The sequence below is a fragment of the Triticum aestivum genome, chromosome 6D (assembly GCF_018294505.1).
Source record: "Triticum aestivum cultivar Chinese Spring chromosome 6D, IWGSC CS RefSeq v2.1, whole genome shotgun sequence".
In the NCBI taxonomy this organism is placed as follows: domain Eukaryota; kingdom Viridiplantae; phylum Streptophyta; class Magnoliopsida; order Poales; family Poaceae; genus Triticum; species Triticum aestivum.
The window spans coordinates 21841489-21857354 of NC_057811.1; the positions used below are offsets into that span (position 1 = coordinate 21841489).

Consider the following 15866-nt stretch of genomic DNA (forward strand, 5'->3'; position numbering starts at 1 on the left):
GTGTGGTATTTACACTCTACCGTTGGCATAGTACAGTCCAAGCCCAATAAATGGAATTATATTCTTACAGCTGGGAGATATGATTTGCACAAGATAAAAAAAGTGTCAGATGGTCGGTACGTAATACATTCAAGTCTAAGAGCATCAAGTGGTTGAGTCATGTTCCTATATATGCCAGTGTAGTTTATCGACGCATGGTTCGCCTAGGAGTAGTAGCTTTCCTAGAGTCAACAAAGCTGAATGTGACTCAAGATATGGAGAAGGACCGTAGCCTTGATCATGACAGAAATTTACTGGCACTCGATTGTTACATATATGGTGATCCATGGGAATATGATGCACTGGGAATTGAGGCAAAGCGAGTGCAGGGCACTGACGAGGCATCTGCCCCGGGTGGACGCGACGTGTGTTCGTCGTGTGGGCAAGATTGCGGCGACGTGCAGGCAACAACGACGTGGCAAGCGTGTGCACACAGTTATGCTTATCCACTCGTGCGCGACTCTTTGCATAGCACACACACTTTGTCATAACAAGCAGTGTGCCCAACTTCACAGTAGAGCACACATTTCTCACCACACAATCCATGTGCGTTGCGACAAGTTAATTCCCTCACACCTACCTCCGCTGCAATCACATGCCTCCTTTCTCCTTCCTCTTGCTGCCTCCAAATCCTCCTTCTCGCCCACCTCCGCTGCTCTCCGAACAACTAATGATCTCCGAAAGTCAAATTGTGATCACACAGGCGGATGTGGCCACTACCATGGCCGAACGCGACGCAGATGCCCCGATAGCACGCATGGATGGAGCAGCGGTTATGCTGGCGCGTGCAGAAGAGGTCACAGTCATCGCACACACGGTTGAGGTCGTTTCTGGTGCCCCACGCATGGAAGAGGCTGCGGCCACTGCCGCACGCGCCGATGATGCCACGGACGCCACCTCGCCACTCTCGCCACCACTACGCGGAAGAAGAAGATCATCAAATAGCTTACGAAAAATCAAGGACATGATCTGTGCACAAAATGGTGTCATTCCCTCCTTCCAAGAAGGGATCTTGCAACGGGCTAGGGATTATTTTAACGCAAAGGGCATCGAGCTCAAGGAAGTAATTAGAGTAGCCATGCGGGTGAGTTTGATCAGGAGACAATGGTTGGGTCACTCTCTTATAGACTTGCTGACTTCCTTTTATTGATTTGGCACATGCATGCGTACATGATTTGGCACACCTTTTCGTTCTTGCTATTGTCCATCTCATGCATAAAACGTGAATGCATGTAAAGTGTTGTAGCTAATCATGCGTAATTATCTTCCCATCTATCCTTTCTCATGCAAAACCTAGAATACTAGATTTATGAACCACCGGACTGAATGGGGTGTCTTACGATATATAACCGGCGGCGCCATGTCCTACCATCAGGTGCTTGGCTGCTTCTCAAGGCCCACCTATGTAACATGCCAGCATGATACGACGCCTCTCCCTCCATCCAGGTGCGTATAAACATGCGTGCAAATATTTTTATCCACTCTAATATTTACATCTCAAAATGATCGGTTGTTTTTCTTCTGATCCACATATATGCAACGACGTGCATCGGGTAAGATGCAAAACTTCTACCAATCTATGCATCTCCAGTCTCCTTCTCATTTTTTTTTCTTAATTAAGCATATACCATGCATGCACTGGAGAATGTAGATATATACCATCAACAAAAGAAACAGGAACATTGCGAGATCATGCCGTATTACTTCTCGTAGTAGTAGTATGTATCACTTATTAATAACTTACTAACTCATGATGTGATACAGTTTTCCATTACGAGATCATCGATGCAGAAAGATAATGAGGAGTTTGGTCTTTTTTTAATAGTTTCCTTTCGTTGATCTCAGCATGATCTAATAAGGAGAACTCATTTCAATATGACATATCAAATGCAAGACATCCATAAACTCATTTTGTGCACTGTACTTCGCAAACTTTAGAACAAATGATATCACAAGTTTGATGTGCAGAATAGATATCATCACAAAAAACTCTCCTGCTCACGAAAATGACATCTTTCCAAAGATGCGGTAGTAACAGCAGCACAACATATAAATATACACAGGAAAAATAATGTTCTTTTCAAATATATCAGTACCAATTTTTAAAATAATAATGGCGTCCCACGTTTGTTAGACATAGACTAAATTCAATATCTACAAACAATTTGATATATTTTTAAAATATGTACTATTTAATAAACTAGCCCGTGCGAACGCACGGGTTAACGACTAGTTATAACAAGTGCTCCTCCGACAACAAGGATGAGTAGCTCAGCATCCATAGTGTAAGGTCCCTAGTTTAGGTAATTATGAAATGAGACGTGCGATAGGATGTTTAATTACATAGGTAATGGATGTTTACTTCGATTATGCAATGCCATGTGAAATGATGTCACCACGGTCAGAGTTTTTTTTTTTGCGAGGAAAACTTCCGATCTATTCATCAACTGAAAAGGAAGTACAAAGAACGTAAGAAGTAAAAAAAAACATCTAGATCCGTAAACCACCTAGCGACGAATACAAACACTGGAGCGAGCTAAAGGTGCGCCATCATCATCACCCCTCCCTCATCGGAGCCGGAAAAACCTTGTTGCAGTAGATAGTCGAGAAGTTGTCGTGCCAACCGCTCCTTTCTCCGGTAGTACTGCAAGCACCACACCCCGCCCCTCCTCGGATTCCTCGATTTTCGCCGAGTCTTCCACCCCGCCGAGCCGCCTCACCCCTCCGCCTCTGCAGGCAACGCCGTCGCCCTCGCCGCTGACTTCACCTTATCCTTCCTCCCCGTCCCATCCCGTGACTGGGCCATTTCAGACATCTGCGAGAGTCGCGTCCACCTTGGCAGGTGAGACTATGCGAAGATGGTGGTGTGCGATCCCTTGCACCGGCGGCACCTCCTGCTTCCCCTAATCCCTGAATTCGACGAGTGGGTTCGTTCGGTGAACAAGCCACACACGTTTGGACTGCAGTTCTTCCTCATGGGCAGTGATGAGGAGGCTTCCGAAGAGACATTTTTCAGAGTGATATATGCGACAGCCAGCCAACCTAAGGAGGTTCTCTTCGTCTTCTCTTCCAGCACCGCACAATGGCGAGCTACTACATCGACAATGTGATTGGATTTCTCCGGCTGGCTCGAGTATGCATATGGCTACTTGTATAAGGTGACAAAGTGCAGTCAGAAGTTGCAAGTGCTTGACACTCGCAGTATGGAATTCTCACACAGGGACCTCCCACCGGAAGCCAGAGCCAGATGGTCTTCTCATGTGCAGGCTAGCCATTGTGAAGGCAGGGGAGGGCATCATTGGGATGTTTGTTTACTAGATCACACATCTGACCTCATTTATTTTATTAGGCCAAACGATGGTGGAAGTTCCGGCCAGTGACAGTTGGAGAAGACAATCTCACTCGATCTTCTCAGTACTCTTTCCCAGAGAGTTCCTCACAGAGGAAACTGTACCTACACCATCGTGGAAGCCCATCGACTGATGCTAGCCTTTTCTCAATGGACGTCAAGACATTCCAGCTTGAGAGGGTGTTTGGTTCCAACTATAACAGGCTTTGCCTGTGGGCATATAACAACTTTCCACCATTCTTGTCGACAGACTGTAGGTAACGTTTCCGTTGCATCCTAGTTAGTTTCTTTCCTTCATAGTTTTTACACAGGCTGTATGTTGCTTGATAGTTTGTTACTCTGATCGCAATTTTTGTTTACATGGTTTGTAGTTGTCACCTTTTCTTTGTTGTGACTAAGCTGATCAAGCTCAGGAACATAATTTTGGTTTATTTGTTAGTCTGTTGTAATTGCCACTCTAAGGTGATTACGGAAGCACAAGGAAGGTTTGTGGACAGTACAACTAACATTTTAGTAGCATCTTGAAATAGTAAGAAATAGACCGCGACAAATATTGTTGGTTTTATGGCCAAACTAATGCAGAATTAAAGAACACTGCTGCCACAGTTCACCTTTGGTTTGTTTCCCCTTATTCCTGACTTATCTTGTCCACCTTCATGATTTGTATCTTTACTTTTACATGACTTTTCTGGCTGTGTACTCCAACTTGTATTGCAAATGGCAGTGAAAACACCAGAAAGCAAGTACATGATGTTATATATCTCAAATTCCATCTTTATCTTTACCTAATAATAAAAAAAGTTGGGTTTCTGGCCGTCCTTCGTCGTTAGTGATTTTGCATAAAAGTCCCTCGGTTTATAAGAAATTAACCCGCATTCCCTTTTTAAGTGGCACTCTGGAGAAACGTTTCATTTTTTCATAAAAACCCCTCCATTTTTAGAAACTATGCCCGCGACCCTTATCTTTTATTGGACTGGCTCACCACTGCGAGCCTCGCCTCTTATCATGTCGTTCTCTACCACCGGGCATGCGCCGCCGCTTGCCGCCGGCGTCGCGGCGGGCGTCCACGCGGAGGCGGGCAGGAGATCCATGTTAAAGGTTGGTTGCAGCGGAGGCCTTGACAGGAAGACTCGAGGCGGTGTGAGCGCACGAACGACAGGGGCTCGTGCAGGAGGCGAAGACCGGCGGGGAAGTTTAGAGGGGCGGCTGATGTGGACAGTCTGAGGAGGCGGCGGTCTGAGCTGGCCGGAGCGCACGGACGACGGCTCTGCTTGCCGGCTGCGGCCGGAGGCGGATGGGGCTGGCTCGGGAGATCCCGTCGGGCGCGAGAGGAGTCTGGAGGAGAAGGCCAGGCGTGGTTTGGCCGGCGCGAGAGGAGGCTGGAGGAGAGGGCCGCCGAGTTCGTAGGAGGAAGAAGCTCTGTGTTCGCCAATATCTCGGGCGTGCGCCATTGGTGTGCTAGAGCTGACGCTTCCTGTTCGAGAGGAGTTAATTGCACGTTGGTACCACACTTGCGCACCTACTCACGAATCAGTATCATTAGTCATTTTTTTTTGCCATGCAGTGTCAACTCTAAGCCTAAGTGTTGCAAAACAGTCTGACAGCCGTATAAGCACGTATTGACGGTGTATCTGACCGCTGGGACCCGTGCGTCAGGGCTGACGTGGCATGCTCTTTTACAAAAACGACCCTTACTTTTTATTTAATCACGCATATAGCCGTACAGGAGCTCCCTAAGCTCCACGGCCTCACCCGCCTCCGCGCCGCGGTGGGCTCCTGCGACGAGGGCGGCCGCCTCGGCGGCGCGCACGGCGGCGAACGAGTCGGCGCGGCGCTGGGAGAGGAGGTGCACGACGGCCATCTTCTTGCAGCGGCGCCAGGCGTCGCCGTAGGCCCAGCGCGCGGCGACGGCGGGGCCGAGCGCGGCGGGGTGGCGCGCGAGCCAGGCGCCGAGCAGCTCGCCGCCGGGGAGCACGGCGGAGGGCGCGGCCGGGTGCGTGCCCATCCAGAGCTCCGCGTAGGGGCGGGCCTCGTCGATTTCGGCGGCTGAGAGGCGCGCGCCGTCGGCGCGGGTGTCGATCTCGGAGTCGGTCCGCGCGTGCGGGGTGTGGGGCCGCGACGTCGACAAGGCCGAGCTGCGGCGCCGCGTCGTCATGCCGCTCTACGCGCGGAGGGCCGTCGCCGCCGCCGTCGCCGAGAAGGACGAGGCCGCCGGCGTGGCGGCCGCCGCGGCGGCGAGGGACGAGGCGGTGGGGGGCGCGGAGGCGGAGGATGGGCGCGGGGGGCAGCGGCGGCGGCAGCTCCGGCGAGGAGTCCTCGGGCGGCGTCTCGTCGTTCGGCGGGGAGGCCTCGGGCGGCGCCGGCGGGGAGGGGGAGGGCGCGGTGGAGGGAGCGCGGGGCGGAGCAGGGTGGGAGCAGGGAGAGGGGCCCGGAGCTCCGGCGAGCCAGCGACGGGGCTCCGTCGAGGGGAGGCCGGCGAGGTCGAGGCGACGGGGCTCCGGCGAGCCAGCGACGAGGCTCCGGCGAGGTCGCGGCTTTGAGCGATTAAATTTATAACAAAGGGGTTTTCTGCAAAAAATATGCCAAGTTGGCTGTTGACATGCGGGCCCCGCTGGTCAGATACATCATCAATACGTGTTTATACGTGGCTTAATCTGTTTTGCAACACTTAGGCTTAGAGTTGGCACTGCATGGCAAAAAAAATGATTAATGATACTGATTCGTGAGTAGGTGCGCAAGTATGGTACCAACGTACAATTAACTCCTTGGAGAGAGAAAAGAGAGGGTGAGGAGAGCGGGAGAGGAGACCGGAAGGGGAGGGAGAAGCGCGGGGTGGGATGACTCACCGGCGGGGTCCTGCTGCAGATCGTGACATTGCAGGTCGATCAGGCGTGACGGAGGCGATTCGGTGCTCCATGGGGCGGAGCTCCATGGGTCTCTTCCTGTTCGAGAGAGAAAAGAGATGGTGAGGAGAGATGGGAGACCAGTGAAGAGAAGCGTGAAGCTCACCGGGCGGGGGGCCGGGTCCTGCTGCTGCTGCAGATCGGGCCTCAAGCTCCTGCGAGGGCTCTCGCGTCAAGGCTGCGGGAGAGGGGCGCCTGGGAGGGAGGGGGAAGCTGCGCTTTGTGGACGACGACGCAAGGAGGCGCTCGGGCGCGTGGGATCTCTCGAAGAGGGAGGGCGTTAGAAATTGTCAACTGATTTAATCCATCCAGCTTGACTACCTGGGTGTTAGCCGCCTTGCGCGAACACACACACGTCCACCGCTGGGACCCATGCACCGCCTACCTCATCTGCTTCAGCCTTGTCTCTTCTGTCCAGTTGTTTCTTTCCATCGATCCATCCACATGTGAGTATGTGACCTTATCTCTCCTCCATAGCACCCGTCGACAAAAAACAAGTTCATGGGCCTCATGGTTCCAAGGTGCTGTTCATGGAATGAGCAGACATTTGCTTAGCAATCGGAACATACACGAGCCTTCCTTTCCTTCAAAATACAAAGCTTCTTAAGAAAATGCCGAATAAAAATAGTACCTACGCATCGAATTAAAATGGGGTTGGTAACAGATCATCCACAGAACAGACCAAGATAGCTCATGGAAGGCAATGCATTGGGTATCATTGCCCTTCCGAAATTGTAGTACACATATGCTAAATGTCAAACATTCAGTACAAATTATTATATGTTTGCTCGTGAGAAGATAAAACCGACATAAAAGAAATTATCGTCTTGCAATAAGTAAAATCAAGACTCCAGGTCCCAGCAAATTACCATGCCAGTGATGGCGGGCAGCAAGCCGGCTGCAGCAACGCGGGCTGCTGCAACAAGGGGTTGCAACAGTGGTTGTCGGTATTGGCGAGCCGGCTACAGCGACAAGGCACACGAGGATAGATGAGGAACTACAAGTGTGATGACCTGTGTGAAACCTATAACCAAAGTAATAATGCATACAACTCTGACTATATAAAATCTATACCTACTAATAAATTACGAACGCTTTTGCCCGCCCGTCGCATCATTTTGCGGAAAACCCCTTACTCTTTCTTGAAAACAACTCGCTGACCCGGTTTAAGTAATTCGAGAGAAAACGTTTTACTGTCTGCAGAAAACCCCCTGTAGTTTTCTCAAATCAACCCGTGGTCCAGGTTTAAGTGACTCGAGAAAAACGGTTCGTTCTTTGCAGAAAACACCCTGACATTTGGTGTAATTAACCCGCAGTCAATTGATATGTTTTTCAAAATAGACATATCTTTTAAACCGCAACTTCAGTTTTAACATATTTTATATGTAATTTGATTAAAAAATGTGTGTAGAATACAAATATGATGTTATTTTACCTATTAATATTTTTAAAATATATATTAAATGTGCAGCCTTAATCAATAATGCATGATCCACCTCTCTTTAGTATCGGAGTAGACCCGGATTGGAAATGAATACCTCGGTAAAATTGGATTGGAGACGAAAAAAATTATCTACAACAACACATGGACGTGTTGGCAAAACCTCGCATGGGAAAAAGAAAAGCAAATTTCTCATCTTATGCGGAGAGAGAGAGAGACGCCTTAGAATTGATCACATTCAAACGCGTTGTGATTGTATCAGCATTGAGGCCACCGTCGGCAAGGGTGGGAAAAGAATAAGCGGCAACATAGATAGAATGCTCTGTTCAAATAAATAACATGGACCTATTGGGGTCTTGAGTCACAATTATTGTGTTAGGGACGTGTGTTATTTTTCCTCCCGTTGCAACGCACGGGCTCTTTTGCTAGTTGAACTTAATAGTCCTGAAGGTTGATTCTCCAATCTCTGTGTTGCGTGTGTTTTCTTTTAGTTAGCGCTTGAATCTGCTCCCATGCTACCTATTATAGTCGGTAGAATGTACTATCTTCTTGCCTGTTCTGTTCTAGTAATATATTGGTGATCAACAATACTCGGCCTAGAAATTTGTTTTACAGTTGCTAGGTAATCTGTGAAGTCCTGGAACATGATGCTACCAGTTGTTTTACAGCTTTAAGTTCTTTTAAGGATTCATTTCTCAACTCTTACATGACATTGGCAATTAATGGAGCTGAGAAGGAAACTCTGAAACAAGGCTGTGCTGCAAGCTCAAGCGCATTGTCACCATTGTCGGAATAGTGATGCCGTGGATGCTGGAGGACATGCAGTGTGGAGGATTCCATCTAAAAAAAATGCAGTGTTGAAGATTATGAAGCAAGTCGACAGTTAACCAACAGTAAGTTGGTGCGTTGTTGGGTGCTTTTGGTTGTAATCGAATGAACCTCAATGCTAGTGCTGTCTAGAATGAACCTGGAGTTATCCTGTCTGGTGTGCGTTTGATCTGAAAAGGATTGGTGCTTTTGTTTGTCGGACTAGCTAGCAAGAGCAGTAACAGCGTTTAATTTCCAGGCAATTAGCTGGCGAACTGTGACTTTGTGACACGGGGTGGAGAGTGGAAACCCGTAACGCGAAAAAAAAAAAAACTAAAACGCGAACCAGTTCTGCACGACAGACAAATGCTGCTGCTGCACACTGAGATTCGTGACAATGACCCAACGGTCACTAAATTCGACCTGAAGCCAAATGCAAATCAAGATTTCGACAGATCTTTAGCAAATATGTAGATATAAAATCGGAAACAATAAGGCTATTTCAAGATAGCCAAAAATATCTCAAATCACACACATAAATTACCTAAGGGTGATGTTACCAATCAAAACATCCACTTGACAAATAACAATTCAGTTTCAGAAGTAATTGGTAGGTTTTTCTTGCATAATACGAATTCTTAAAAAAAGACTAATACTAAGCAGTAATTCAATGAAACAGTGCCTAGCTAGATGCTTGTCCTCTCTACTCAAAAGCCCACTGGTTCTCCCTGCGGATCTCAGCCTCCTCCTCAGGTGTGAAGTCATTCTTGATGTTGAAAGTCTTGCGGATCTCCTCGGGAGTCTTTCCCTTGATCATGTCGGCAACAGTCTGGCAAGTAAGGTCGAGCAATACCTTGATGTTGAGGTAGTTTGCAGCGAGGATGGGGTCGTAGAGGGTGGCCTGGTCGACCTTGACGAACTCGGCGTCAAAGCTCTTGAGGTCCTCGACGGGGCTGGGGGCTGCAGTAGAGGTGGAGGAGCTGGCGTCGGCCGGTTTGGAGTCGGCTTGGACGTGCTTCTTGCAGTACTCGATGACCTTGGAGAGGATCTTGGAGTCGACGTTGGGGAGCGGGATGCCGTTGTCGGCGCAGTCGTCCTCGATCATGTGGCGGATGGTCTGCGACTCCATGGCGACCGCCTCCTCGACCTGAAATTCCTCACCGTCCGAGCTCTTGAGCGTGATCATCTTCTTCTCGCCTTCCTCGGCGGCCATCGATCGATCGGAGTATTGGGAGGCGAAACGAAACCCTAGTTAGTAGCAAAAAAGACGCGGCGGCGGCGGAAGACACAGGAGCTTCTTTGCGTACGTGTTGGGATAGGGTGGGAAGGGAACCGGGGGATTTTTGGGTGAGGCGGTGCCTAGGGTGGACTCGGGGTCGTACTCGTGTTGTATTCATCTTCGCTAGGGAGTAATCACTCGAGTTGGGCCCGGTCTCCTCTTGTAGTTTCCGTTTCCATCTTGGCTAGGGAGTCAGCCCGTCGGACGGAGCTGCGTGGTCACGGTCACGGCCAAGTGCCGCCGCGCGTCATACTCAACCGTCACAACAGTTTAATAAGCTCCACATTACTGATCTTATTAATTCTACTGGCCTTGCAGGCTAGCTAACAAACCAGCTGCTGCGGACAAATATCACAGGAACTTACACTAGTGCAGTCAGTAGCGGAGGCCAAAATGATCATATTAAAGGAACAATATGAGTGATTGCACTCTCTCTGTGTTTTGTTCCTCAGGTAATCGTCTTGGAGGTTTGTGTGAGAGTTTTCCACCAAAATCCCACATACATGATCACGTTGTGTGAACATGAGGAAGGACACGTACTTTCTAAAGGTTCAGCTGCTTTGCCACAAACTGCAAACATCTGTTGCTCCAGGATGCATCAGAGTTAAACACGCTCTCTGTTTCCTTCTCGTTCTGCATGGAGCTCCACGTTACAATTCGGAGAACACCGCTGGAGCCAACGGTACTAGTGGATTTTCCATGGAGTAATAAATGAAATTGTGATCCATTACAGATTAGGGTGTCAGGTGGCGACGGTGCTCGTAGCGACGGCCAGTCGGATAGCGTGCACCTGCCACGCTCTCTCTTTCTTCTGAATCTGAAATCTGAATTAAGCTCGACGTTACAATTCAGATAGAAGTTATGAAGTTAATCTGATCTGAGAGAGTAAATTCTCAGAATAGCCCTTCCAGATTCCAGCCATGAGCTCTCCCTTTTTGTTCCACACAAATCCCTCACTCTTATATCTAAATGTAAATCAAATTTCGAAGTTATGTCGTATTTATACTCTGCCTCCAGTAGAGTAAAGAAGTCCAACCACAATACTCCCTCCATTCCCTTATACAAGGCCACAAACTCAAATTACAGGTACCTAGGTAAAATTTAATGACTACTTTACAAGCCAACTTTTCTTCTTGTTATCTGGAATCATTAATACGTCTGCATGCATGCATGCAACAAAGGAATGAGAAAAAAGTAGCACACTGTCATTATGACTACATGCATGCAAGTATTAAACAAGTTGCTACTATGAGAAAACATCATTAAATTTTGCCTCGGTTACTGTTAGTGGCCTTGTATAGATGCAAAATGTATTTTTCATAGTGGCCTTGTATAAGGGAATGGAGGGAGTACTTTGAACTGTGCTTTGGTACTTGAAGTTAGAAGATCTACTTTTCCGAGGGTAAATAACACATCAGATGATCGGTAAAGCACTCAAGTCTGACATCACCCCAGAGTACGGGCGATGCCATGTTGGCTAGTTAATGAAAATGCCAATTTGTTCTTGCAGGACAAATAAAAAAATGAAGAGATTTCTTTGAATATCCTATAGATCAAGAACGTAGGACAAACAGATGAAACATCATGGGGTTTCAATTATTCTTTCAGAGCTTTCTCGATTCCTTCTTTTTTCTAGAATACTTCTGAATTTATATTTAAAGGATTTCATATTTCTAACATTCCCATGTTCTGTAGAAGGTATACGAGTTCAATGGACACTGCTACCACGGTTCACCTTGGGTTTGTTTCACCTTATTCTAGCCAAGCAGGATTATCTTTTCCACATTTCTTTTGATAGATATAAGCAGGGAGACAAGACTTACGTGGTAAAATTTCAATTCCTGCAACACGAAGCTATAGTTGTTTTATGGCTCTTAAGTTCCTTTATGATTCATCTCTCTATTATACATCTCTTATCTAGCTATGTTTTCCAACTTGTATTACGAATGAAGATGAGCTCATAAAGCAAGTGTTCGTTGTCATATATGTCAAATTCCATTGAAGTGAATATTATAGATATGGAACTACGGCTAGAATCCTGAATATAGTTTTTAGGGTTAATCTGGCCGCTTTATTTAACTAGCTAACAAAGCTAGGAATGTAATCCGGGATTACATCCAACAAAAAATCCGGGGGAACCCCCAACCAAACCTTACAAAGTTCATCCCCTACTCCTACCTTCACAAATTTATACATGGCAACATTAGCAGACCTACAAATACAATCCACTCTGAAATCTGAGAATGAACTCAACAAAGACTTAATCTCCTGAATCCAGGGGCCAACTGCATGAAAGCATTTTTATAAATCAAGAATTTGCAAAACTAAAAAAGCTAAAGAGAAATTATTGAGAATCCATTAAATCAACAATTTTGAACAAACACGATCAAACATCATGATGATTTGATAACAATCTATGAGCTTTCTCAGTTCCTTAGTTTTTCTAGAATACATATCAATTATTTTTTGATTTCTCATTTTCCCCATCTTTAGTATTCACATGATTATTAAACATTTTATTAATATTTTATATTTTTATTTGGTTTTTCTCCAATAGTTTTATTGTTCTATTTTTAAAAATAAGTAAGGTGTCTCTAACATTATTTGTTTGTACATAAACATCTTATGGTAATGGATTTATCCATTTTTAATGATCTTTGTACTGACTAGCTTAGTGCATGGGGATATTTTTTATTCGAAAAGAGGGAATGACCTCGACTTGTTCTTGGTCCAACCACGTTAAGTGGGGTGAGGGACCAAATCAATTAACTTCATAAGGCTAAGGAGTTTGTTCGGTTTTGAGTTTCCTTTAAAATTTGAACTCGGCCAATGGTCCAATTATATGAATTAATGGTTTATTTAACTTACTGTAATTTCATGATATGCCATTTTCCTTTTCTCGAAGATCAAAGAAGAATAGGTGTGTGGTTAAGCAACAGTTTGCTAGTGCAATGAGACTTGCATCGATCATGTGCAGTGATGATTCCAGTATGCTCCTTGTACGTAAAAAGAGTATGGTTTAGTTTCTGAAGATGATTATTAGCCAAACAGAATGGAACAACGTTGTTCTGGTCCCATCGGTTTTGTGACTTCACATTCATTGCATTAGTTTCATAAGATATTTGGAGTAAGAATAAAATTTTGGTGACTCACACAAGATGTTTGGTATAACATCCGAGTGGGAAATCAATCGGCACCAATATGTTTTGGTTTTTACACATGTGTAACTTCTTATAATAAACAGTAGGACACGTTCCTGTATTTTTTAAATAAAATCAAGAAGTGTTTTGTTGTTGCTCCACTATGCTTTGACTGCTTTCTCCTGCTTTGATAACAACCTTTGGTGTATGGTTGCTCATAAGGCAGATGAGCGATTCACATAAGAGCATCATCACTCACTGTTGAAATAAACGGCACTCGCCGTAGAAATAAATGGCCTCAATATTTGACATGTGAAGTTCAGAAAAGGAATAGTCACACTGACTCACACAGTACGTGCATTCACTGGCCATCTATAAATAACTAGTTTCATGTCCATTAGTCATGTGTAGTTGCTAGAGGGAGAATGGCCAAGTGTTGGAGCAGAGCAAAAATGATGAGGACAATGGGTGTCTCCGGTGGTCCGATGGTGTGACATCCGAGGAATGAGATGCATTGGGAATTCGATTCGGAGAAAGAATCAGAGGCCAGGTGTAGAGTCATGCTCTAGATGTACAACGACCGTGTACACCGGCTCCACACATTTGAGTTGGTGCGACTTGTTCTAAATAGTGTCGAGTTAGAGATTCTTTACATGGGGTGGTTTATGACTTCAACCAAGCATATTCGTGGTGAGCGGTGCCTTGCTCGGTCTTTCCTCCGGGTGCACACCACGCAGAGGTTCTGCCAAAGCGCTTGGAAGACCCAGCCATCTGATCACAGAAACAAAAAAAAACACACACCTAAGATACCTATTCATTGGAGGTACCATCTGAGACTTTGTCGGGTTCACTGTCACAATACGCTTTCTTTTCATGTCATAATACGCTTTTACAATTTGTATGGACAAAATCGTAATATAAACGAGGTGGTACTAATTTGGGGTCGCCAGAACTCCGTGTTGTTTTGGGTATTCAACGCGCAGTCCTCACAATTATCACCAACCGGTACGGCAGAGGGAAAAAGAAAGAAAATCAGCGCCCCCCGTCCCCCAAACCGCACGAGTCGCACGACCACCGCGCGCCGCCTCCGCCGCCCATCGCATCGTCCCCCTCACCGCCGGCGGCCTATGCCCCTCCCCTTCGCTTCCCTCCCACAAAAGTGGACCCCCCACCCATCCATCTCTCTCTCCCTGGACACATCTCCGCCGCCACAGATGCCGGCCGATTCCGGCGTTCTCCGGCGACTTCCGCCACCGCGCAGCACCAGTCCGAGCTCCCCTCGCTCCACTGGGTCTTTTCCCCCAGCGGGATTCGCCGCTATCGGCCACCAGCGATGACCTTAAGCCCTCACCATGGCTAGGGTTTCGGGCGCCTCCACACTGGCGTGGCTCCCGCGCCTCCAGCGGCTCCTCTCCAGCGCCCACCACGCCCTCACACGCAGCTCCATCTCTAGGATGCTGCTCCTCCGCCTGGTGGCCAAGGGGTGAGTTCATCCCCTCCCCTATCTCTCCCCCTTTCTCTCTCTAATATCTGGTTTGATCCTCCATGGTACATGTATCTGGTTTGATCCTCCATGGTAGATGTGCAGGGCAAGGATTGGATGCTTGAGGAAGGAGGGGTCGACCTTTCCTTGCTGCAGCTCGGGGCGACCACCCATGGAGCTTCCTCCTTTCTGTCTTCAGGTGAGTTCACCTCCTCCTCTCCCTGCTCTTGTACGTGGCCATTGAGGCATTACTCTTGGTTAGGATTTACCACTGTTTGGGCTCAATTGGCTACTGTTTGAGGTCAATTTTGTTGATACTGTTAAGTGTGGATTGTTCCTTGAATTGAACAGCAAGGTTAACCATGAATTTGTTAGTTGAATTGATGCCTGACTGAACTGCAGTTGTTAGTTGAATTGTTCAATCTTCAATTTAGGGAGCTGCTACTGAAAGATGAAAAACATTTGGTACTTCTTTGAGGTCCCTGTGCCTCCCATGCTCATGAACTTGCTACTGTTTGAGCCCAATTTTTTGGTACGGTTTATGTGTTATTTGTGTAGGAGATATGCCCTAGAGGCAATAATAAATATTATTGATTATCTCCTTATTCATAATTAGGTTTATGTTCCATGCTATAACTGCAATGATACTCGAGTCTGCAAATAAAACGAGGCTTGGAGGGAAACTCATGTGCACGTGTGGGATAATAAACGGTAAAATGTATTCCTAGTCAAGCCTCTATGACTGGCTCAAGTATTGCATGATGATCCTGTTTTCCTGATCATGGGCATGACTATGCCGGCAATTTTGAGGGCACAATTATTAGTAGAACACTTGTGTTGAATCGACCCAATTTGATGTTATGCTATGAGACACATTCGTCACAAGTTAATGGTTAATAACACAGAGAAGTTAATGTTTGCATAATTCCTTAAACCATGAGAGTATCGAGTTCCTTCATACTTGCTTCGTGAACTTTGGGGTTTGTTAAACGTCATCCGTAACTGGGTGGCTATTACGGCGGCTTACGGGTTCACGGAAAAGTATGGCAAGTAACGAGATAGCTCAAGATTGGGATTTGCTCCTCCGTCGATGGAGAGATATACTCGGGCCCTCTCGGTGTAGCGGTATCCATCATCGTCTGGCCAGACACATTATGATTTGATCACTGGGATGCCGGAACACGGAAACGAGAAAAGAGAACAAAACCGGTAACGAGGTAACTTGCATGGTGGACAAATTGTTGATCCACATGAATCCAATAAATCTCACCTCGGGTATTTGTGACATATCGCGAAGCAACAGGAATAGCTCACGGCAACTGGAGGTTCACTCGAATATTCATTCGTGTGGGTATAGGGGTCAATATGGGTGTCCACGGCTTCGATGTTGATCATTGATCGGAAGAGGTTCCAGGTCATGTCTAT

General features: G+C 46.7%; 1 protein-coding gene across 1 annotated transcript; it reads right to left on the bottom strand.

Moving 5' to 3' along the window:
* Positions 1 to 9135: 9135 nt before the first annotated feature.
* Positions 9136 to 9898, bottom strand: LOC123140847 (SKP1-like protein 1). Its single transcript, XM_044560119.1, has one exon. It carries the CDS (start codon positions 9750 to 9752, stop codon positions 9243 to 9245), a length of 510 nt encoding a protein of 169 aa, XP_044416054.1. The 5' UTR covers positions 9753 to 9898; the 3' UTR covers positions 9136 to 9242.
* Between the last annotated feature and the right edge of the window lie 5968 nt (positions 9899 to 15866).

What these genes read in the sequence shown, in the direction of transcription:
- LOC123140847 (XM_044560119.1), bottom strand. Translation starts at nt 9,752, where the DNA reads ATGGCCGCCGAGGAAGGCGAGAAGAAGATGATCACGCTCAAGAGCTCG.